Below are 25867 nucleotides of genomic sequence, written 5' to 3' on the forward strand. Positions count from 1 at the left end.
ATGGACCAAAATCTCTGAGGAGTATTTCCAGGAGTATTTTAAGTCAGTCCTGAAAGCAAAAGGTGGTCCAATCTAATGCTACCAAGGTGTAACTAACAAAGTGAGTGGTGAGTGTATATTTAGGTGTCTAATTGTTTAAGTAATTACTTAAACACAAAGGGGTTGCAGCTCTAGTTTCCCAACAGCTACAGTATTAAAGCCATTACAGGCAGGCTTACAGTGAGCTCAGCTTTCTCATTTTGTATGCTAATTAAAAACCTGAGATAAAAATAACACCTGTAAAATCATCAATTAGCGCAAACACAGCTGCTCATTACCTCTGTGGCCAGAGACAAGTAATTCCAGGATGACACTGCCAGTCCCCGGTAAGTGCCCTGTCTTTTGTGGCATTTTCTTTGAAGAATATATTTGCATTTAAGTTGCACTTATGAAATACATTTTCATGAGGTAAAAAAGTTCTTTGTGAAAGCCATATATCATCTAAGCACAGCTCATGTTGTAAAATATCTTATATTTACACATGTACAGAACCTTATGTGGCATGGCCGTTCAAGGGCTGCTGTCATGGCCAAAAGATTTGGACCACGAGGAGTTTAAACTCTCTTTTAAAGGAGAACCACTGAATACTCTGGGACTGCACGTCAGATCACCTTATAAAATATCTCATAAATTGCTCCTCAGAGACAAACTAATAGTGATTTAAAGGCTCATATCCTTGTTGTTTCCTCCTCCATTTATCACACTGCAACGCATTCTATTTAATCAGCACGACAACATGAGGACTGACACTGAAATATGCACAAAGAAACACTGAAGAACAAACCATTATCACTAGCCCTGCGTCATATGCTGTTGGTCTTTGCTGTGACAGTAAAACACTTCACACCCACTGAGTTATGGACTACAAGACTTCTAAAGTAGCTCTGGCACTGAGAAGTTTACATTTTTAGGGTATATCCCACAACAGCCCTTTCCTGTTTAATGGTTTGTTCCTCTCCAAATCACTGTTTGTAAGTATTCATTAATACTGGCCATGAATGATTCACAAGTACTGCTATTTTTGAGATGCTCTGAACAGTTGTCTGGGCACAAAAATTTGGAACTTGGAAAAAAAAATGCTCAGTCTTCCCATTCTCCTAGATCCAATACATTGACTGTGAGTGGACATAATGCTTTGGTTCATGTGCGTACACTTGTAAAAAGGCTCATATTCGAGCTGTTCTGTAACAAATTCCTATACATTTGTTAATAATAATGAAAAATTACCAAAGTAAACCACACACACACACGAGTGGGAGAGAGAGGGGATCCATGGATCCATTTGCTCAATTGGTTGTTCAGTAGGTTGTATTGATTGTGGTTTCTGTTGCTTCTTCTATGCTCACAGGAGATTGCATGCATTTTCTCTTCCTGTCACACACTCACATACACACACACACTAGAGACTAGAAGTACAGACATCATGCCTGCATGCCAAGGATCAGTGATTCCTGTGGGAGTGCTTAGAAATTCAACACATATGATTGGCTGTCTCAGGAATTGTTCCCTAGAGGAACATGCCAGTCCACAGACAAGGAAAAAGTGCAAAAGAGTAGCTTGCAGTCATGATGAATAATTTCTTTGGCCCATCCATTAATTATCTTCATTCCAAACTCTTTTTCTCCCATTCTGTTACCTTTTCTATATATACATAAGGTTATTGTGTTTAATGAGATCTGCTATTCATGTCTATTCACATTGTTAGAGAAGCTTTTGTGAATAAGTGAAGGAAGAATGTGAAATCAAAGAGCAAAAAGGCAAAATAGCAAAAAGAACATAATTAAAAAGAAATTAGAAAAATTAAAAATGAGTTAGGGGCAAAATTGTCTTATGGTCAACAGCACGGGGGCCATTTCAGATGCAATTCTCATTCTGCAGCTGCATGAATGAGATGTGTTCAAGGCTTTTAGTGTAAAATGAAATCGGTCACATCCTGCCTGAGAGCTTTTTAAAACACTGGATTAGACTCCTTCGCCAAGGAACTAAGCCACTGCCTGGGGCTCAACAAAAAAACAAAACATCACAGTCAGGAATGCACAGAGTGGAGCGAACTGAGCAAGAATCGAAGAAAGAGAATTTAAGGGGTGAGCGCAAGCCTCTGTAAGAAAGATAGAAAGATTAAGAAAAGTGGAAGGAGACCTCGCAGAGAGGAAACAGCAACTACACACAGATGGTGCAAGTGTGGTGAGGTGGGAGTAATTGATGGCCTGCTGTCTGGGGTAGTCAATATCCTAAAGATTGGGTACATAAAGTCAGTTGACTTCAGTCCAACCCTGCAGGCAGAGAGAATGAAGTCGCAGGCCTTTGATAAAGCAGGACCTCCTTTCCTTTTAATATATACACATATCCCCTAAAACTCCTATTAGTGGGCACTGCTTATTATCAGTGGGACTCGGTCAGAACTCACTCCATTAAGCTCTAGTGATGCAGCACAAGCCTTGAAGTCAGAGAGAGCAGGCTGTAAAGTGATGATATTGGGATTCTTAATAAAAACCACACCATCTTGTCAAACCGGGGATATTATTGTGCTTTAACTTACAGTTGATTTGTCAGAAGGCTAAAAAAATCAATTTCTTCCTTTGTGTTTTTCTTGTTTTTCTCTGTTTGCACTACGTATTGTTGGGAACAGCAGGCTGTGATCTTGAATTACGTCTCATTAGTCAGCATTTGCTGAGATGTGTTGGTACAAACAGGTACAACGACAAAAACTAATATCTCTCATGGACTGACTGTCTAGTCACTTCAAATGCTGTAAGTGCTTTTTTTTTATGCAACCTTGAAAAACTGAGTTAATTCCAAAATACAGTATTAGACGACAGAAAACAAGAGGGGAGAGAAAAAGGAAATGACAGGAGTCCATGAATACATTCGAACCACAGTGCAATTTCATTATGATATTAATTTCAGTCACAGTCACCATTTAGAGAAAAATAGCTCAACAGATTTACACAAATCTTGTAAACAAGGTATTTTGTTCCACCCAGCATTACACTCAATTTAATCCACTCACACTCTTTTGTTATTATTATTATCATTTTAATCTTGCATTTGTATACATTGGAGTTTCTTTACTTTGGCTTCTAGTTATGTTACTGATATGTTTTCTGGAGGATCGAAGTGAAGGATCAGAGTACTGTAAATGTTTTTGGACACAGAAATCAAAGGAAAAATGTGTATTCCACATTTTCTGCAGGGATGAGGTAGAGTGTTAAAGAAATGCTTATATCAGTGAGTAAAGACGGGTTCTTCTGTTTTACAGACGACAAGCGCAGCAAAGGCACAACACTTTTCAAAAGAGCTTCAAGTAGACCAAACCTTTGTCTTGTCACAATAACATTTTGCAGTTTAGCCAAGCACTTCAGCAAAATAATTCATGAGCGTTAACCTTGGCAGTCCCACTGCAGCACTTTACAAATATACAAATTCTGCAGAGTAATAAATCAACACAATGTCCATTTAGAATAATCATAAAAAATTATTTCTTTTGGTTGACTCTGACATATTAATGTTGATATATTGATCAAAGATATAGATGTGGCAGTGAGGACATACTAGAATATATACTTATATTTTATAGCTGTGTTTCTCCTAAAGAAAAACTTGTATGTGTAACAATCCATACCAGGTGCTAATGCTTCAGCCCCAGATCAGCTGAGTTTGGCTTTGGCGTGGAACAGAGTGGACATCGCACGGAGTCAGATCTTCATCTACGGACAGCAGTGGCCTGTAAGAAGCAGATACAGTATAAGCCAGAATATATGTGATGTATACATACTGTGTTATTATTTATATTCACAGGATGTTTGAACCTGATTTATTCGCACTGACGTCTCAACTCTGAGTTTCACAGTAGTTGAATTTGAACTTAATGTTAATACTGCTCTAATAATTATAACAATAATAGCTCATGATGCTCAAAGTTGTTTACATGAGAAGAAATACTTGATGCAGTTCTTGTGTATAGGATGTGATATCACTGTATACTGTGTATGTCCTAGGTTGGTTCCCTGGAGCAGGCGATGCTGGATGCCTTAGTTCTGGACAGAGTTGACTTTGTCAAGCTACTGATTGAAAATGGAGTCAGCATGCACCGTTTCCTCACTCTTTCCAGGCTGGAGGAGCTCTATAACACGGTAATGACAAGCATAAAGTGTTGAAAACACGCTTTAAAAAAAACAAAAAACCTCATTCTGTTACTTTTTTCTTTCTTTCAACAGCGCCATGGACCATCAAACACGCTGTACCACCTCGTCAGAGATGTCAAAAAGGTATGACCATCACTGCCGTCCCAGTAGCTCTGTTGCTGTTCAGTATGGGAATGTGGTATATTAAAGAAGACAAGTTTGACTCCATAGAGTTGCAGTTGCTTTTTTTGTGGTGTGTGTTGTTATGCTGTTTGCATCACTCCGTATATATCTACATTTTGCACTAGTTGCTGTAAACTGCAAATAGATGCCGGCCGGCTTTTCTTTTTCAGCTGGAGTTGCGGGCTGCAGTGGCTATGTAGTGCTGTGCACGACTCTCATCCCTCTCATGATTCCTCAGTTTACTCCTTTCTTTATCAAAGGCACACACCACCACGGTAAACAAACACTACATGTATTAAATATTGTTTTATCCGCAGAACTCGGAGCAATACTGAGCAAAGTGAGACCACAATGGAAATGCTGCAAGGCTGAAGAGCTTAGTAGTCCCACAGTTTGTTTTAGTTTTAACTTGTATTTTAAATGGCCTGTAACGTGATTTCTTGAATAGTGATAGTTGAGACACAAGGTGATTCAGAGAGCTTACGGGGGGTGATAGAAAAACATTTATAACATTTAAATAAGGGGTGTCAAACTCATTTTACATTGTGGGCCACATGTGAAGAAGTGTAACTGCACATTTAATCTGTGAGATATTTTAATATAGGAAAAAGAAGTGTAATTTCAGCAGCACGTCTCAGTTTTTGTACATGATACAGAAATGTGCTTCAGTACATTAAAAAATGTCACTGCATGACTTCGGGCTTAAATTGTAAGGAAAAAATGTGTAAAATGACAGAAAAAGCTCTGGCATGTCATAGCCTACACAAGGTTTTTTTTTTTCTTTTCCTCTGAAACCAATGTAAAATCTTTTTTGTTTGTTTTTAAATGTTTACTATATATTAGATAGCAAAAAAAAGCTTAACCCCCCCCCCCCCCCCAAAAAAAAAAAAACAAAAACAAAAAACAAACTTCTATGGTGCCTTAAAATTGCTCATGATAAAAGGTGACAGCATATATTTTACATTCAGCACATATTATAGTTTTGAGAGATGATAGAGAGGTCAACAACCATTACCATTAGCATGGAGACATACTCATTAATTATAGTGTTACTAATTGCAGTGACGCCACATGCGCCTCTGAAAGTGTCTGTAATCTCCCCTCCTTTACTTCTTCCCCTATCTTTGCACAAACTTCGATCTCATGCTGGTGTAGAAAGCAGGAACACGCAGCGTACAGTAACTGCCATCTCACTGCACCATTTCACCAATGTGCAAAACATACACTGTAGTGCATGGCATAACGTTACCATCTCCTTTCTGCAGAGCTGTGTGTAATTGCAATAGTGTTGCTGAGTGTTTGTGTGTCACTGTTCTATCATGGTATGGTGCTAATTAGATTTAAATTTAGATCTTCATGTCATAGCTGCTTCCTTTCTTTTTCATTGGTCTTTGAAGACTGTTAGGCTTTACCGCTGGCATTTAATGGCTATTAATTAGATTTAAATTGCAGGTATTTTGCTAATATCAGCGCTATGGGTGAATGCAGGCTGTATTCAAGTTCAGTCTGCAGCTCAAGAAAAGCGATCGTCATAGAAATGGGTTTCTGTACTACACCTAGTAAATAATCAAATGAATAGCAGAGTAAATGAACATTGTAGCTTTATGTACAGGTTGTGGCTTTAGTGTTGCTTTTCAAACAGGGGTTGGGAAGGCATCCTAATGTAGTAGCAGTGTGCTTTTTACCCTCAGTTTGCTTTGCTATTTACAAACTGAGAGCTCAGGAGATAGCTAAGAAGGGTAAGAAATGTGGCTCCAGTACACAGCACAGTATATATTTCACCAATGTCTTTACAATTATCATCAGAGAGGTTCACATAGTTTGGGCAAAAGGTACCTTTGTCAAAGCACCTGGTTTAAACTAGAGCCGTAAATGTTAGAGGCAAGTTTTAAAAGTTTCAGTTAATCATTAGTAAGTCCGCTAGGACTCAAAGCTAACTACACAAGAATATTAAGAACTGTTCTGTAAGAGCTCAGAGTGCATTCATAGAAGCTATTAGCTTGACCTTTAACACCAATTACAGGAGGGATCAACAGCTACTTGCTGGTACATGTGTATATACTGCACATTCATTTATTAGTGTAAGAGAGTGGAGAACAATTATTATTGAAGTTTTTTTTTTTTTTTTTAAAGTACATGCCATGACTTTTCCAACATCATTGATCCTCTTTGAAAATTTGTCTTCAGGTAAAGGTGATAAAGTCAAACAAACAACATGCTAGTGCATCTCAAAAACTTATCATAGTGTGAAAAAGTTTGTTTTTATTTTCCTATTATGGCTCATAGCTCGTGAAAATACAAATTAAAATATTTAATTTCAAATTTGAGCAAATCACTATTCAAACAGTATAAATACAGAAAACGCCTGCTGACTTGGCAGTTGTCCAGATAACTTTCCACAAGGAGGGTAAGCCTCAGAAAAGGCTGCCTGTTTGCAGAGTGCTGTAGCAAAGCACATTAATGAAGAGTTGCCTGGAAAGGGAAAGTTAACAAAAACAGAAATGAGAAGACTGTCGAGAAAAGTCAGTTCAACAACTTGGGAAAGCTTCACAAGGACTGGACAGAGGCTGGTATCAGTGCATCAAGAGCACCACGCGCAGATGTTTTTAGGAAAAGGTTTTCAACTGTTACATTTCTAATATCAACCCACTCCTGAACAAGAGACAAAATTAGAAGTCTCTTACCTGGCCCAAGGAGAAAAACAGAACTGGACGGTTGCTCAGAAGTGCAAAGTTCTTTTTTTTTTTAGATGAAAGTAAATTTTGTATTAGATTTAGAGATCAAGGTCAAGGAGTCTGAAGAGAGGCACAGAATCCAAGCTGTCTGAAGTCCAGTGTGAAGTTTCTGCAGTCTGTGATGATTTGGGATCATCTGCGGTTGTTGGTTGTTGTCGGTGGATTGTGTTTTATCAAGTCCAAAGTCAACACAGCCATCTACCAGGAGATTTCCATCTTCATGGAAATGCTTATTACTTTTCATTTTCCAGCAGCACTTAGCATCTGACTTGAAATAATTTACTTTACATTTACATGAAAGTTTACCTGTTTGAATTAAATTACAATGAAAAAAACGTTTTTCACAATACTCTCATTTTTTGAGATGCACTAGCAGAGTCCAGTCCAGAGTCCTGTAAATACCTACAAGTCTAACAAGGGACATAAAAAGGTCTCTAAATAGTTTGAATGAAATCGTTCAACTGGGCAGCCTCAGTAAATTTAGGCAGTGAGCAGTCTCAGTTAGCTGCCTCCAAATATTTTGTCACATGAACTGTGACAGAAGAAGAATGGGGCTGAATTCTTCCACAGCAATGTAAAAGACTGATGAACTCATTTAGAAAACTATTACTTGAACTTAAGCGGTTCTACAAGGTTCAGAATCATGGGATGCATTTAGTTTTTCACAGGTTTGTATAGGTTAAAGATTTTTGGAGTAATGTTCTCTGGGCTCAGATTTGAATTGCATCAAAAACAAATTGTGGGTGAAATTTGAAACGGTGACTGCAAGAAAATGGAAAGATTTGTGCCTTTAAATTTACAAATTCCCTTGAGCACACAGAGGTTAATCCTATTTAAGTCTTTTGTGTTGGGTTTTTTGTACTTACTTTTACCACAGAAGAATATCAAGTAATTGTTAGCAATTAAATGTTAGAAAAGATAAAGAAACCACATTTTAGAATCAAATGCTTTCTTATTTACAAGTGCTAAAAAAGTCAACAGTTTCTAGTGGATATACTTATTTTCATCCATGAAACAGTGATGGGTAGCACACAGTGGATTTCTAGGATACCACATCTGATTGAAGAACAGTCACGACAGGTAACTGGTGTCTCAAAGGAGCAGTGGCTGCCAGGGTAATTGCTGCAGGGTTGATGTTGAGGGCATGAGGAGGAATAGCGAGTGTCGACATGGTTATAGTCCACATGTGAAGGTGCTTCTGTTTCAATAGTGAGTCTCACCTTCCATGTTAATAGCTGTCCGTCTATCTTTCCACTCTCTTCCAGGCTAATGAGTCATTTATACTTTCCTTCTCCTTTCTTCTCCTCGAGACTGCATTGAACCTCACTGTGAAGATCTCATTACATGCCTAAATGCAAATTATGACAAATCATTCACTTTTTTTTTTTTACATGCTTTGTAATTGTCCTCAGAAATTACACTCTCTAATTCACGCTGCACCTGAGATTTAATTCTCTCCTCATTTTCAGCTCCTCTATTGAATATAAAAGACTTGCACTTTGGGGCTTTATCGTGTCACATTGTAGAAAGAGTAATGGGATCCCTGAAACTGTGATCCTTTTTTTAAAAACAACTTCATTTTTTCATTTTTTTGCTTACAGTATTGATAAAACTGTTTCACGTTTCTACATGGAAAACAAGACCCGTGTAAATATCAAAAGCCAAACAGAACAACAGTCTGGTTGAGACAACAATTTATTAAAGAGACTGGAAGAGAGATCTTACCCGAGAGTTTCTGTGTATCTCATTTCTCCTGCTCTTGCTTATCATGCCGTTTATTCACTGACATTATGTGTTCTTTCCAAGCAAGAGTATCCAGGGTTCAGTTGGATCTACTTCAAGGTGAATCAGATAATCAAGTTTTCTTTCATAGCCAAAAACAGTTTGATATGGATTTTGTGCAGTGAGTGTATATGGCTGTGTGATTTTGTTTTGTACTCTTGTTTCCCTTCCTGTGTTAATCAGTCGGTGTGGGTCGTTGCCTGTTAACCCTGTTTGGTTTTTAGGGAAACCTGCCCCCGGACTACCGGATCAGCCTCATTGACATTGGACTGGTCATTGAATACCTCATGGGCGGGGCATATCGGTGTAACTACACCAGGAAGAGGTTCCGAACTCTATACCATAACCTCTTCGGACCCAAGAGGGTGAGTGAATGAGTCTCACCTGAATTATCCTCTTAGTGTTTAATCAATTTCAGATCTACTGTCATTAATCCAAGGAGCAGCACCAGCTAAATGAGCCTCATTATCAAACGTGTCCTCATAAGGATAAGTGGATAATAATATATTTCTTATACTAACATATTTATCAGAGAGTCTAAAGGTCAGCTGCGCTTTGCGGATGGTAATTAATTAACTTTTAGATGCAAGTTTTGATGATTTTTACCTGACAAATGGCAGAAAAGGAGATCTGCAGTGGGAGGTCAGTGAGACACGTGACTTTTTTTGGACAAAAAGATGGGAGCGGTTTTTAGTAATTTTGTTTTTTATCAATACCAATTCCAGAAAAATATTAGTCTGAAAGTACAGCAGAAAAATAGGTAGGAATAAAAATGACTGAGTCCAACATTTATGCTGCACTTTTTGAATTTATCACAAAAACCAGAGTTACAACATGAAAAAAATAAACAAAAATGGAGACTTCTTTCTGTTAAAAGGGAGTTTTTCCTTCCCAGTGTCACCAAGCCTGTGATTTGGTGCTATCTAAATATATCTAAGTGCATAATTACTTATGTAAGTGTAATTGCCTGAAATCAGAAAAAGGCACCAATATGTTTAAGGGATTAATTTTGGGTTTCAACTGAGAAGAATTTAGTTAATATGCACATACTTACACAAATTTAGCTTTTATTTGTGTGTCAGGGTGCTGTTGATCAGCACAGGTTAAATATATGAGCATTGCTTCCCCTGTTATTCATTTACACATCAAGTAAAGTAGGAACATTGCATGCCCTATCATAAGCCTAATGCAACAAATCATCTTTGTGTAGCAGTTGCTCTTCATTATGCGCCGTCATCATCATCAAACTGCACACAGTTCATTACAACCCCACCAGCAAGTTTTCTTGGTGATTAGTACACACAACCAAAGTGACAAAGTGATCTCTGAAATCGTGCTTTGTTTGATGGTTGTGTTTTATACTGCTGCACATGTTGCACATTATATACATTTCACATTCTGTTTTCTCATTCTGCCTCGAAAACCTGCACACTTGTGAGGAAAATGTAAACATGCATAACTGTATAAAACACAATACTTAATGATGCACTTTGGTATTTGCACATTCAGTCGTGTGATTGTGAGCGTGTGTGCAAGTGTGTATGTGAACCTTTGTGCATCTGTTTATCTTACTGTACAAGACTGCATGGTAGCCACAAAGCAGCTGGAAAGGCACAGATAACGTTTGAGGTAAGAAACAGGAGAGACAGAGCAAGGAGGCAAAATGAGAGACAAAGAAAGACAGAGTCACCTCCACTTTAACTGGGATTTTCTAGACCAAGTGAATGCACAGCCACATAGTTATGTGCATGCACACATAAACACATGTTAAGGAAGAACAAAGTCTTGAAATAGATGTAGATATCAGAATCCCCACAAGAGATTTGGGTTATTTTTACCAACTCAGATGATGGCTCATGAATACATAATTCATACATGCCCTGCTTTAATGCAGATACACAGTACTGTACCAGATCTACAAATATAAATTCATTTAATACATGCAAGCAGAAAAGGATTAGATATTATTGCCATATATACAGTCACTCAAATGAGCACAAAGTGCCATCCCTAAGTGTCAGTTCCATTTTGAAGCATGCAAATAAAAGTCAGTGATTTACTCTGTTTAAAGGATCTTCTTGGCCTGTAAGTCTTGTGCATAAAAAGTAAAGTGTGCTATAAAATACATTCAACAAGGTCTCGCTGTGTGTTAATGTTTCTTTTTCATTTCTAGCCCAAGGCTCTGAAACTGCTGGGGATGGAGGTGAGTCTTGATCCAATCATGGTTGTTATTTAGTCATTCCTTCACTGTTCCTAACCCTTATCTCTCAAGCCTCTTCACTTAACTGATCTACAGTTTACTCATCTAAATAAGTGTGCTCATGTGTGCCGTGTGCCTCTCAGTAGATGAAGGGAAGCTCTAGATGTATATTTAATCTATTTTGCTGGTTAGTTTTATACATTTCTGAGTCAGCTAAGTGCTTTTCACACAAACAGCCAATAAAACAAAACAAAGTCATTTTGGTTTACAGCTTTTTCTCAGATTTATGGACTTTTTAAAAAGCTGGAGACTCATGCTCCAGACAGTTTAAATGCATATATATCTTGCAGTGCATTTCAAAGCAGTCCTGCTGTATTCAGCTGAATAAGCTATGGATGACCTGATCAGATTCATGTGGTGTGTGGTGTAATTTCTTAAAGCTTCACAAAGCACTGTTCCTCGGAGGTATTTATACGCATGGAACAAACATTCCTTTGTTTTTCTGTATGTTGTGAATTTATCCCCCATGTGTCGGTGTGTGTTCTCTGTTGTTTTTGCCACGCCATTACCTTTCTATCTTCACAAAGCCTATTTATCATCTAGCCAGTATGTATGTCAGAAATACTGCTGTTAAAGGGTGACAGCTGTGAACCCTGAAGGGTTTCTTTTGTAATACTTGCAATCATTTCAAGCATTGCGATAATTTCATTTCTGAATATCACTGAAATTTGCTAGCTTATACCAGATATTTGTCACTATCTGTAATTGCTGAATATTTTACTGCTCTGCAGTCTTTTATGTCCAGCTGATCTCTTGCACTGAAAGTTATTTTTCAAATGGATTTAGCTGTTTTCAACAGTCTAAATGTGAAATTATGTCATTTAATGACTGACTGGCAGCAGCTATGTCTCCAGAGACAGAGAGCCAACTTGGTGAAAAGCCAATAAATTTACCTCTTGTAAGGTTTTTTACTATTAATTGAACTGAAACTATATTATAAAGAAGTTAAATTATGTTTAAAATCATGCGGAGATGTACATGAGCCCATACCCGCTCTGCGTTATCTAGATTGTTTAGTATTTGGCACATTGTGCTCTAGCTTGTCTCTTCAAAATATAACTTCCCAAGCATTTATAGAAGATCAGTTTAGGCGTCTAGATGCAGTCGAACCAAAGTGTTCTTCAGAGGTTTACATCATGTAAAACTTTCAAATTTCTTGGCTGACACTTGTGATCAGTATTTACAATCCAAACCACATATATGCATAATGTTTTCCTTCTATACAGAAAAGATCTGAAAAATCCCTAAGAAATACTTTTATACAGATGCTTCTGTTTCCCCACTAGGATGACATGCCAATCCGAAGAGGTCGTCAGAAGACGACACGTAAACGAGAGGAAGAGGTAGACATCGATTTGGACGACCCAGAAATCAACCACTTCCCTTTCCCCTTCCACGAGCTGATGGTGTGGGCTGTGCTCATGAAACGTCAGAAGATGGCGCTGTTCTTTTGGCAGCATGGTGAAGAGGCCATGGCCAAAGCCTTGGTGGCATGTAAGCTTTGTAAGGCCATGGCACACGAAGCATCTGAGAACGACATGGTGGATGACATTTCCCAGGAACTAAACCACAACTCTCGGTGGGTGACATGATATATTTTCATGTTATCCCAATCTCTCTCCGTCTGGCTCACTCTTTATCTTTCCCTCCCTCTGCCAGCTTATTCGGTTTAAACAGGATATTCAAGTATAGTTTTATATATAAATAATGTATATTGTAGTACTTAGAAGAGCTGGAAAACATGGAAACATGCTGTAAATGATTAATGTTAACGCTGAGCTAAGAGTCTAGACAGGAGCGTCTACCTCATACATCAGTATGTGTAGGTGGATGTACATACACACATGCCTTCCCTCATACAAACTGACCTGTTTCAGACTAGCTCTCATGGGATGTAAGTGACGCACATAAAAAGATCTAATAACATGCATCACCATTAGTTAAGGATGGGCATGTGAGATTGAGGTAATGCCTGAGATGAACACACACATTTGAAAAGATAACCTTGTAATTGACATATTTGGAGTTAATTGTCCAAACAATATTTGGATTCCTGAGTGAGTTTGTATCATATTCTGCGTCATATTCAGGATAATATTCAATTATGAACCAAACATTTTTTATCCATCCATTGTATGTGAAGCCACTAATGCTGCTATATATATATATATATATATATATATATATATATATATATATATATATATATATAAAATAAATTTGTTCATAATTGAATGTGATGCTGTAAAAAATTAATGTCCTGAAATGAAAGTATGAGAAAAGTATTGTGTAGGATTTTGGAACCCAATTAAAAATTTGATATAAGCGATGGTACTGGTACAGATGTTGCTTTGAACATCTGAGAAAACTGTTGTGTTTCTGCATGTATTTGTGTTGGCCACATCATATTTCTTTCATTTATCAAAGATATGTTGCATTTAATATTATCCTTGTAAGTCATCTAAACATTCACCTTGTAACCAATTCACACCGCACAGTTTTTATGTTTGTACATGTGTTTTATGCCATAATAATACCCTCAGACTTGGGGCCAGGTGGCCAGCAGTGTTATGACCAGTTGAATAACATTTTCACTTTTAGGCAAAGTATATTGCTGTCTTGATTCATGACTCAGTGTGCTTGTATACATACTTTATATATTTTCCCAGAGAGTTTGGCCAGCTGGCTGTGGAGCTCCTAGACCAGTCCTATAAACAGGATGAGCAGATGGCCATGAAGCTGCTGACATACGAGCTGAAGAACTGGAGCAATGCCACCTGCCTGCAGCTGGCTGTAGCAGCCAAACATAGAGATTTCATCGCTCACACCTGCAGTCAGATGCTGCTGACCGACATGTGGATGGGGCGCCTGCGCATGCGCAAGAACTCAGGGCTGAAGGTAGTACGCGTCGGGTAGATGGTTGGGTAGAAGAGTCTGTGCATTTAAAAGCAATGTCCTTCTCTAGTGTAAAAGATTCATGGTTGTATCCCCTCAGACTGCCTGTAAAGTAACGAGATACCTATCAGTTACTCTGTAGGTGATACACCTGCATAAGAAGTAAAACCTACCTGTAGTCAGCATAGCACATAAAATATAAATATACCGTAACTTTCAAGTAATTTAAAAGCAGTATTTCCATGATGTAGCTTGTCTGTCAGAGTGCTGGCATGCATATTTTTCAGCTATAAGATGGATAATCTGTACGTAGCTTGGTCATGCTTCAGAGATTTTTTAAACTCTTGACTATCTCTTATGAGTTATAGGCTGCAGAAGATGTGTGCAAGTGGAAGTGGAGGAAGTCTATAATGAGGACATAATATACAATAATGTAGTTATGTCCTTGTTTCATCTCGTGCACGCTGTGTGCATGTTTATCCTCACTACATACAATTGGCCTGAACCATACGAGTGAAAAATTAACCTAATCCAGAAAGTTCTGTTCACGGGGAATTAAAAAGGTCAAATGAGGAACACCTGAAGGGGCTATGATGAGTCATTGTTCAGGATTTAGAGTGCATGCTGGACTGTGAGGAGTAGGCAGGTCACCACTGGCGGTAAAAAGCGTACGCTATCCACACCTGCCTCTCAGTTTAGCAAAGACTTACTATTACTATTACTTATCAGATGGACAAATCTGAACCTACACCTGGATTGGTTAATACCAGAAAATTATGTAATATCAAATGTTCGTGTTCTCAGTCACTTTGGTCTTCCAGGGTGACCAGCGACACTATTTCATAGCAGATTAACATCTTAAGGTGAGTTTATGTAGGTGAAATGATGTACTGTACTTAAAGATCAACCCAGTCAAGGTTGCTTGTGATGGTGGGAGGAATGGCCATCCAGAGAAAAGAGGTTTATTGGACAATAATAAGCTCGACACTGTCAGTGTGATCAGTGCCGGACTGCTGGCTGAACTTCTGCCACAACTTAATTAGTATAAGCCTTCAAAGCCATCTTTTTAGGTCAGAGGGGACGGGAGAACTGACCTTAATTTAGTCACAAAAAAACCCCTTGAAACAGAGTGCAATGTATTTTACATTGACGCTCGTGCGGTGAACACCCCTTTTAAGTCAAGGAAAAGCTTTTAGTTAAGACTGGTGGTTAAGATTAGAGCAATATTTGCTCATGTGGGTCTCCAAGACATCTGGTGGTAGAGTGATAGGCAGGGAGCTGCTCAGTTCAGAGGTTAGACTTATTTATGCTGAAGAGTTGCACTGGGATTTGCTGAGGCTGAGATCACACTCATTCATACACCGAGCGAGGGGAGTGATGGGTCCGGCTTTCTAGCATCTCAGAGCGAGAGGATACTGCAAGTGCTTTAAGTGTGATTTGGCCTTTGCAGGAGAGCGAGAGAGAGAGAGCGCAAAAGAGAGATAGAGAGAGCCCTACTAAGGCAAACTCACTGGAGCAGTAAGACAGAAAGAAGAAAAAGTGGAAAAAACAAACAAACCGAGATGCATCAAGGAGTTTGTGAAATACGGAGAGTATCATTGTTAAAAATGTTGTCATAATCATCCGTGTGCACAGCTTTTGAATGTATTTATATCACAACTGGAAACTGGAAAGATTTCAGTGGACTGTAAGCTGTACACTGCTTTCTTTTTCTTTTTTACTGTGAAGCACTTTGGTTTTAAACATGCTATAGAAACAGACTTTACTTACTTACCTTATACATCAGTAAGTAATGGTGCGGTTGCCTTAAACACCCTCATAAAATCGGGGATACTACCTGCTTTACTGTGATCCTTTTCATATTCTATATTTAATCCATGCTACTCATCTAACCATCTAACTTTACTGACAGCTATTTTGGTAAATTATTGAATCCGTTTTTAATCTTAGCCCTTAACATATTTATGACGAAACAAACAAAAAATAAAAATTCACTCTTAAGAAAAAGATAACTCATTACCCTGATTTTCATCTTTTTCTCTTATTCTTTACTTCCCACTGTGATCACGTTTGACTTGCTCTTGCTTGCCTATTAGCTGCTGAAGTGTTTACAGCACAGCTGCCATTTTTTTTAATAGCCGCTCGAGATGCGTGTGTCCCCGTCATCCATCTTGGCAGCACGGGATTCTTGCTGCATGTCCTTGTCTAATGCCTTTATAATTGACCTCCACCGTTAGACTAGCTGTTGTAAATACCACAGCTTTGTCATTCAGCTAAAAGCAGGTCAGGACAGGATTGGGAGGTGTTCGTGAGAGCAAATGCTTTATTATGTGAGGTTCACATGTGTAAAATAGAGCGATTTTGAAGGTTTTTTTGCTCCAGAGTCTTTGTGTCCTAATTTCCATGGCGCCTCTCATGAAATTAGTGCTATAGCATAACACTCTGTGATTTGTCACTTCCAGCTCTTCCTTCCACATCCACTTCCTGTCTCCCTCATTTGATCACACAGGTAATATTAGGGCTGCTGCTCCCACCATCGATCCTGAGTCTGGAATTCAAGAACAAGGACGAGATGTCCTACATGCCCCAGGATCAGGAGGCCTACCTGCAGGAAAAGGAGGAGGAGGAGCCTGAAAAACCAGTGAAGGAGAAGGAGGAGGAAGACATGGAGTTCACAGTAAGATCTTACTGTGAGACGCAGTACAACTCCGTGGTGAGAGAACCCACCTCAGCCCTGCATAGTCAGAATCGATACACATATTCAGACTATGCACACACAAACACACACGCTTTGTTCGATCTTAAAACTGCACCCAACCCTGACACTGTTTCCTTTTGTAAATATCTCTTGTGGGCAAGTTTTTAAACAATGTCGGTGCTGTCCACAATGAGATGACGCTACACACACTCAGACACGGATATATGCACACAGTTCTCCACGCACACATATTTGTTTCCCTATTCTGGCCAACTGGACACTTCCTGCCAAATTGGCCTTTCTGTTTCTCATCGTCTCAGCAAAGACATGATTGTGGAGTTGTAGCGTCTCAGTCTGTCGCCGCTTGTGGGTTCCCTCGTGTATCTTTCTCTTTCCGTCTATCTTCTCCTCTGTTTCTCTCTCACCCACCCCCTTCCCTTCTCTCTCATTCTCAGCCCAGCTCTCTCTTTGCTTCTTTATTACTTTTGCTTTCTATCTTTTTTCCTGCAAATCTCTCCCTCCCTCTTTCCCCCTCGCTCTTTCTCTCCCTCTCTGGTTCTTTCTCTCTTTTTCCCTTTTTCTTCAAGCTCAGGTCTGATTGAGGTACAGTACTGTATGCTAGCCAATTGCTTCCCCTCACTCTCTACCATCAGTGATGGCTTGCTGCAGCATACCACTCAGCATGGCAGCTGCTGAGCATGGGAGGCCCAGGCTTTTGCATTATATAACCATGTCCGCCTGCTGCTGCAGAGCTTAAATCATGCAAAGTCTGAGCACCTTCTCCCAGCTCACAGCAGAAGAGTTGGTCCATCTGCATAGACACAAAAAGTACCGAAGAATTAGAACTCGCTCCATTTCAGTCCAGGTCAGTTCTAGCGACGATGCCAGGATCCAGCTTGTGTGTTCGAATGAAGACTGGAATTTGAAAATCAATTTCAATGCACAAACTGAATCTGTGGCTGTCGCGTGAAGCGGCTGAACTGAAGTTGAATGCCTTCCAGCACCACTGTGCATATTTTCCATCTTGCATTGAGCAAGCCAGCAAGCCAGTGCAAACATTCACGAAACGGGTCTTTTTTTTACACTTGCAGTCCTTGAGGCACTCTGGCGTTAAACAAAGATTCCCCGCTGCTAGAGAATGTACTTGTAAAGAGCCCCTTCCTGTTGCCCTGGCTTCTGACTGCACAAATGCAGCGTCACTTACTTATGAATCACACAAAGATTCATACATATATACACGGACTGCTACACCACAGAGGGAGATTGTATTTTCGTGATATGATGATCAGATGCTTGGCATAGAACACACTGTAATGGATGTAAAAGCCTGTCTGATAGCTAAAATGCATGTTTAGTGCAGTTAAGGCATGGTGTGATTTACACACTGGCGTCTGAATTTGTTCATCCTGAAGGCCCTGTCTGTGTGTGCCTTGGAGAAAACTTTAGCTCTATATGTTTCACATATTTGGGGCATAAAACAAAATAGAAATCCTCTAGTTCTTACTAAAAGTGCTCCTTTTCTTCTAATTTCATAGAGGTGGTTTTTATGACGAGTCTACCTATTCAACGCCCTGGGATGTACACCGACTCCTCATTGCATATTTGAACCATTTAGACCAGCTTTAAAACTTTAAACGTTGCCCAGGTCTGTTACGCTTGTTGACTTAGAATACAATTCCTCTCAGAGGTCTGGTGTTGCTTTGACATTAAGACCATGACCCATAAAAAAGTGGGCTCCGAACCCTCTCTCATGGATAAGGAAATGTGTCACAGATTGAAGTGAGATATCTATGTCTTATCTTTCCTTTTTTCTGTCTTCTTCCTGTCAGTACCTTGTCTCTTTTTTGCCTCCTAATTGTTGTCTGAGACACAATCCATGAGTGTCCATGTCTGCGTAATACTCTGTTATCAGCCTTCCAGCCTTCACCCAAACTCCACCTCAAACACACATTTCACATTTTGGAATGATTGCATTGCTTGTGCTTGCTTCTTTAATTATGATATTAAAACAGTGCTGTAGCCCATAATTTAACCCTCTCCCCCCTTCTCCCTTTTCTCTGTTATTCAACTCTTCCTCCTCCATCCCAAATACTCATCCTCCTATCCATCCTTCCTCTGCATCTCTACCGACTCCTCCTCCCCCACCTTTCCCATCCATCACATTTCCCTCTTCCCACACTCTCTATACTTTAAATCCTCACACCTCTCACTCCTTCCTCCCTCGCTCCATGTGGGGTTTGCATTCGCCCAGGCAATGCTGGGCAAAGTAACCACAGAGACATCCAGAAAGAAGGATGTTGAGGAGGTTCAGAACCGCCACCGCCTTATCCCCATGGGACGCAAGATATACGAGTTCTACAATGCACCAATTGTCAAGTTCTGGTTCCATACGGTCAGTGTCAGTTTCAGCAGCACCACCTACATGCTCTGCTTCCTGTTGCTACTGTCACTGCTTACTGTATTTCTGCAACAGCATCAAAAGCCTCTACTTTCACGCGCCCTCCATTGTCATTAACCTCCCGTTCCAACCTGACATTGCCTGGCTTGACGGTGTGGGAAAGTATAGTATGAAGTAGATCTGGAGGCTGATGGAAGCAGCATTGAGAGAAAAGTATAGGAGGATGAGGGTGGGTAAGGAATTGAATCACACAAGAAGGCTTTTTATTGACAGTGTGAATATTGACTAAAGTTTCTGGGCCATTGCCACTAGGTTAACTACTACAATATATAAATATTAAATTAAGCTTTGGATTTTTCAATTATCTGTTTTAATAGAGCAGCTTACATGTAGAATCTGTAACTGTTTATGTATAGCTTGTGTGGTACAGTATCTGCCTATGAGCGTGTGTGCTTTGTTTGATTCTGGCTCATTTATTATTTTTCCTTACCCTATCTTGGGTTGCCTCAATTTGCTTGCCCAGTGAAAACATCTCTTTAGCACCGGCAGGGATTTCGCTGTTTATTTATGCAGAGAAAATATTTTCACTGCTCTTTGTTTCATCCTGTTTTCCTCTCTCTGGCTATTCGCTCTCCTTCTCTTCTCCACCCCCCACCGTCTTACCCCACTTCTCCTTTCTGCCCTTCAGGTTAAAGAGAAATACTCTGTGGTGCCTTTCAACTATTGCAGATGTGTTCTCTGAGCCAAAATGGAGTTTTTAGTCTTGTTCCCAATTTAGATTTATACCTATGACCTGATGTGTGCTGTCCAGGTTTAATAATTAGCTATTGTGTGAAGCAAATGTGCATGTGTAGAATGAACACCGGTAGAATGCTTGTTTTGCAGATGGAAAAAATATGCGTATAAACCAGAAAGCCAACATGTTTTTTAAAAGATTCAGGAGACACATAATGGAGGTACCTTGACCCCAAATATCTTTTATCAAAGCCTGAAAACTGCATTAATGGGAGTTGCAATGAGGGTCAGGACTTCACTCAATATGTGTTTAATTTGGGCAAACCCCCTTTCACTGAATCTGTTTGCAGAGAGATAATTGATCTTCATTCGTGTAAAGTTTGCTAATGTGTCTGAAGCGCACAAACTCATAACCATGCTGATTTTTCTCTGCTGTTGCATCACTATGCAGATGGCATATGTGGGCTACCTGATGCTGTTCAACTACATTGTCCTGGTCAAGATGGACTTGTGGCCTTCTCCTCAAGAGTGGATTGTTATCGCTTACATCTTCACCAATGGCATAGAGAAGATGAGAGAGGTACAATAGACTATAAATGTAGACCTGTAGTGACCTCTCTAAGCAAGTCTTCCCTACCGGCCAGCCAACTGAAGACCCAAAGTGTCTCCGGCAGCTTATTTAGTGAGTTCAGTGGTGGAGGGCAAAGGCTAATCATGATGTCCATATCATCTAAGTCTCATAGCAAATAGGTAAAATGTACATATATCAGAGAAATAGATGTAAAAGAGTGTTTGGTAGTGGAGATGCAGGCAGGCCACAGAAATGGGAAAACCATGAAAGCAAAAGAGTAAAGTGAATAGAATATAAAGGTATGTGGCCATATTATGTTCATCCTCTGTGGCTTTGTTTTTACTGTAAGTATATGAAATGCATTCATCATTGTGTCAGCTCATTCTGAGCTGTTAGATTCTCCGATAGGTGAACTCATGCTGCCCTCTTATGGTGGTTGTGATAGAGTGCATTTTTCTGTTGTGCTATTTTTGTCACTTTTTAGAGTCACTGTTTATTTTACCCTTTAGCGTCTGTATTTAATTAATGCCATTTTCTGTCATCTCTGCATTACAGCATCCACATTTCTGTTCATTTTCCTCTGATTGCTGTTTAGATCCTGATGTCTGAGCCGGGAAAGTTGTTACAGAAGGTGAAGGTGTGGCTTCAGGAGTACTGGAACATCACAGACCTCATGGCCATCCTCATATTCTCTGTCGGCATGGTGCTGCGTCTCCAGGAGCCACCGCTCATGAGTTATGGACGGGTGATTTACTGTGTCAACATCATCTATTGGTACATCCGGCTGCTCGACATCTTCGGCGTCAACAAGTACCTGGGTCCCTATGTGATGATGATCGGCAAGATGGTGAGAAGAGGAAGGGGAAGTCAACTCTGTGTGTTTAGGCATCCCTATTATAATCTGCAGTATTTTTCATATTTTCCTTCCATTATCTGGCCTTCATGCCTATCTGTTTACCCTCTGACTTTGCCCAACATCATCTACAGTATACTGACTGTAACAGCTTACTGAGTTTGATGATTGCAAAGGTTTAATCTGTAAGCGGTAAACAAGCTTCTGTGCCTCTTAACTTTATTGTTTGATCGTAGAGAGTTCAAGATCAGAGCCGATACAGACATGGAGATAAAACAACGGGGGGAGAGGGATCAAAGAGCCAGTTCTGTATCTTTCTGATCCTCGACTGTCCTGGGCATGTCCCTGTTTACCGCTGGACGCAGACTCTTTGATATGAAAATCAGCAGTTAGTTAGAGTTACTTAAATTGACAGTGATTTACTCAAATAATTTGCATATGTGATGAGCAGGTTTGAAGTCAACGTTGTTCACAGGCATAAACAGGGTTTTTTGCTGGCTCTGAACAAGCTCAGGGGACTGACTACACATGCAAGCACTTCCTGTCCACATACAGTAAAAACAAATGAGTGTGTTTCACCTAATTTAATATAAATCTTTTTAGATTTATCTTATTATCTGAGTAATTGAGTCATTTTTTTTAATTACACCGCCATTGCTTTTACTTGGGCTCAGGTTTAACCATCTTTTGGTGCCAAGCACTTATCTATGCAGGCTAATAAAGCTAATAAAGAAATGTAAAAATTGCATTGTAGTTACAGCCAAAAGTATCAACTGTGTTCTTACTAGTTTTGATGTTTTATTCTGCTTATTAGTGTGCCTTGCACTTTTCTTTCTTTTTAGTAATAACAACTTTGGTGACAGCTGTAGCTCCAAGTTTGCTTTAACAGGGTATCTGAATGCAAGATGAGCGACAGTCTGAGTGCATCAAAAAAATGCACAAAAGTGTTCGAAGGATAAATAAGCCCAAAGGGAGAGTGTCCCCTTCAGCCCTGAAAGTGCTCAGAGATTGCTCTAAATTAAATGCATTTTAAATATTGACTTCAGGCTTCGTTCCAAAACAAGTTAAATTAAATTTCAGTTGACCAACTTACACTGGGAAGAATACTAATCAAAAAATGCAAATGCAGACCAACTGATTTTCCTGCAGTGACGGACACGCTCATTACCTATTTCCCCATCCAGTGTCATTATTTTCAAAATATCCTGTCCTCGTTTTCTCTTTCCTTTAACCACTCACCTCTTCCCTTCTCCTCTTCCTCTCTCCCTCTGTCAGATGATCGACATGATGTATTTTGTGATCATCATGTTGGTGGTGCTAATGAGTTTTGGGGTGGCACGTCAGGCCATTCTCAACCCTAACGAAGACCCATCCTGGATGCTAGCCAGGAACATCTTCTTCATGCCTTACTGGATGATCTACGGAGAGGTGTTTGCCGACCAGATTGACCGTAAGTTCAGGGGCGAGAGTGTAAGCTGTTAGACAAAATGCGTTTTTGTAAGGAGGAAGGAGGGAGGAATGACGGAAGCAGTATTACTGAAAACACCAGTCTCAGTATGAAATTAGATTTCATTTTCACTCATTTCTTCACAGCTTGAACTATTACTTGAAGATGTTTATGTGCGCGCGCATGTGTGTGAGTGTGTGTGTGTAACACATACATAATAAAACTGTTTTCCTCGGAGACTAATTGCATCTGCAGTCATGTAGAGAGAGTGACATTCTAACTCAATAAATTATAAATAGACTGTGAGAAGTGTGTATGTGGAAATGTCCAGAGAGTGAGAGTGCGTTTTGTGTGCTGCTCCGTTCTTATCTTTTTGTGTGGTAATATTTGGTGGTGTGTACAGAATGTGAGGAGTGGCCCAAAGAGAAGAGATCTGAAATAATGTTTTCATTCTTTGTTTCAGATATGCATAGTAGGAAGGTACAGCAAAGGCTGAATGAAAAACTCTGGCTGGTCGAAAATTACTTACGCACTCATGGAACCTGGCGTAATAATGGTCCATCCCACATTGCCCAATGCAGTCAAAATCCCAGTAAATCTATAGCTATAGAACTTAATTTAACCACATCTACCTCTCCCACCTCTCCTTCATCATCGTCACATTAATGCCATGTCATGCCCACTGCTACCACTAGAGGACCACTTGATACAAAAGTGTGCATGCAGCTCCATGCTCTAAGGCTGAAGTTGCCCTCATGTGTTGGCATCTTGGGTCAGCTACTGAATATCAGCAGTGTTTTCTACAAATAACAGAGCGGATTTTAAAAGAATCCAAAACTCCTGATTCCCTGACACTATCAGTCTTCTCCAGATCTTTTATTGAGACAACTAGTAGCTTGACCTAAGGCCATATCCTGCAAGCAACTTTAGACTCACAAATTTTTGCACTGGCTGGCAAATGGTAATGTTACATGGCAGCAGCACTATTCAAATGTGTCTGGTCTTTGTTTTTGGCAGGCTTTCACATCAGGAGGAAATATCAAAGTTTAAAATTTGATATTCCGTTGATGTTTCTTATCCTCTCGTTGTTATTCGATTTTTAATTCGTCCCATTTGAAGAAGTGACCCTGCCATGACAACTCCATCTGTCACATTAAACCATGTCACCCTCCCCTTACGCCGGCTCAGCTTCTCACCGAAGCAATTGCAACATTGGAGAAATATTTCAGCCGATAAATCCGACATTTAACGTGACTAAGCACTGAGACTCAAAAGCTAATACAACATCACGCAGGAATAAAAACAAAAGCATCCACACATCAGCACCACAACATATTTATTAACCACCTCTCATCATCTATAATCTGTTTTTTCAAGTGGTTCAGTTGTCAGAGTTTTTAAATCCAAATTTTTTGGAAGGTTAAAAAAAATTAAATGGAAAAATTACTTCAGTTCTCTGTCTTTGGGCTGCATTGCGTGAAACAATTGAGCACCAAGCAATGATGAGTATGAGTAGAATGAATCTCAAAAGCAAACAAACCAACAACAAATGCTGAATGTTCCCCAGATAAGCCACAGCAACTGAACCATCACAGATGGAAAAAACATTCTAAATACATCTCAAATGATTCAGAACAGTCAACCATTGCTGAATGAAGCTATGGCTCGCATATGTGACAATATATTTTAAACACGGACGACATGTTTAAATATATTGTAAACGCAAACTGTGGTGACACATGACAAATGTGTTTTTTTTCTGTGTATGTGTGTATTTTGTTATCAGATGCACATCTGTGTACATAAACCCCTACCATTATGATTTCCACTCTCTCCTACCGCCACTTTAAGAAAAGAAGCATAATGATGAATTATGCTTCTTGTTTGTTTGCAAAATAAGGAAAAGTGCATTTTTTTAAAAAAAATATATATATATATTTTGAGGTCTGCTTGTCTCTTTTAGTTGATCGAGTATACATTTGAATGTTTGATAGTTTCTTCAATTTTCTTAGTTTTGCTTTATTTTAATTCTGATTATATACAGCATCGTCTGTTTGTTATCTGTTATTATGTGTCTGCATGTATTTCATTTATTTTTTGTGCAAAACATTCTTCTGAAATATTATTAATGATGAATGGATGTCTTTATCTAAAGATATAGTTTGCCTTCTAGTAACTTGTTCGCTTGTTTGTATTTATTTTGTGGTGATGCGCAGCCCCCTGTGGGCAGAACATCACTACAGAGGACGGTGTGGTGGTGGCTCTGCCTCCGTGCAAGACGGGTGCCTGGATTGTTCCAGCGATCATGGCCTGCTATCTGCTGGTGGCCAACATACTCCTGGTTAACCTGCTCATTGCTGTGTTCAAGTATGTAAAACCCTCCAATAGTTTTAGCTTTTGCACTTTAAGTAGACACCGCAGTGTTTTAGAAATGCAGCGAAGCACAAAACTCAGTTATTTTTGGCTGCATGAAGGCAGAAATTATTTATTCTTGTCCTCTAGCTCTCATAAGAAACGATGACAAAGATGAGGATTCACCTTAGCAATATTAAATTGTTTTTATTGATGTTTTTTTCCCTCATATTCAAAAAAATGGCATCACATGTAACTTTTATTTGGGCACTGAGGCTGGTAGCTAACTATAGTATCATAATGGGATGGTGGTTTTTCCACATGGACATTATCAGACTAATGGTCGGTTGCTGCTCTTTTATATAATCAATGAAGCAAATGCAGTCGTCCTCTTCTCTGCATTAGTGTTATTACAAAAAAAGCAGACAATATAAGACACAACAGTTAAACTGAAGGTTTAGTCAGATTTTCTCCTCAAAACTCTCTTGATTCGGTTTATTTTAGCTTACAGCAGATGTAATCTTTCTCGGCTTGTATGGCGTCTCTATCTGTGATTGTCTGTAGTAATACATTCTTCGAGGTCAAGTCCATCTCCAACCAGGTGTGGAAATTTCAGCGCTACCAGCTCATTATGACCTTCCATGAACGTCCGGTCCTTCCTCCACCTCTCATCATATTCAGCCACATAACTATGGTCCTCAAGCACCTGTGTTGTCGATGGCGCAAGCATGATGACGATGAAAGGGACTATGGACTGAGTGAGTTGCACACATACAATAACAAGCTTTTTGTAAT

General features: G+C 39.5%; 1 protein-coding gene across 8 annotated transcripts in view; it reads left to right on the forward strand.

Annotated features, from left to right (window-relative positions):
- trpm3 (transient receptor potential cation channel, subfamily M, member 3) overlaps positions 1-25867 on the forward strand; it is a 145926-nt gene that overhangs the window by 113939 nt on the left and 6120 nt on the right. For 3 of the 8 annotated variants that reach the window (XM_085294039.1, XM_085294042.1, XM_085294043.1), the window contains exons 10-24: positions 3665-3765; positions 4038-4172; positions 4257-4307; positions 9088-9228; positions 11037-11066; positions 12410-12702; positions 13793-14021; positions 16528-16731; positions 18968-19108; positions 20301-20429; positions 21016-21267; positions 22549-22723; positions 23184-23312; positions 24937-25087; positions 25637-25830. In XM_085294039.1, the coding sequence (XP_085150165.1) occupies positions 3665-3765; positions 4038-4172; positions 4257-4307; positions 9088-9228; positions 11037-11066; positions 12410-12702; positions 13793-14021; positions 16528-16731; positions 18968-19108; positions 20301-20429; positions 21016-21267; positions 22549-22723; positions 23184-23312; positions 24937-25087; positions 25637-25830 (2355 nt within the window). The remainder of the gene's footprint in view (positions 1-3664; positions 3766-4037; positions 4173-4256; positions 4308-9087; positions 9229-11036; positions 11067-12409; positions 12703-13792; positions 14022-16527; positions 16732-18967; positions 19109-20300; positions 20430-21015; positions 21268-22548; positions 22724-23183; positions 23313-24936; positions 25088-25636; positions 25831-25867) is intronic. The other 5 variants (XM_085294040.1, XM_085294045.1, XM_085294046.1 and 2 more) reach the window with 3 other exon arrangements.

This window comes from Mchenga conophoros, linkage group LG12, assembly GCF_057382185.1.
Source record: "Mchenga conophoros isolate Kocher_MC1m ecotype Shallow Benthic linkage group LG12, M_conophoros_male_GT1.1, whole genome shotgun sequence".
NCBI lineage: Eukaryota > Metazoa > Chordata > Actinopteri > Cichliformes > Cichlidae > Mchenga > Mchenga conophoros.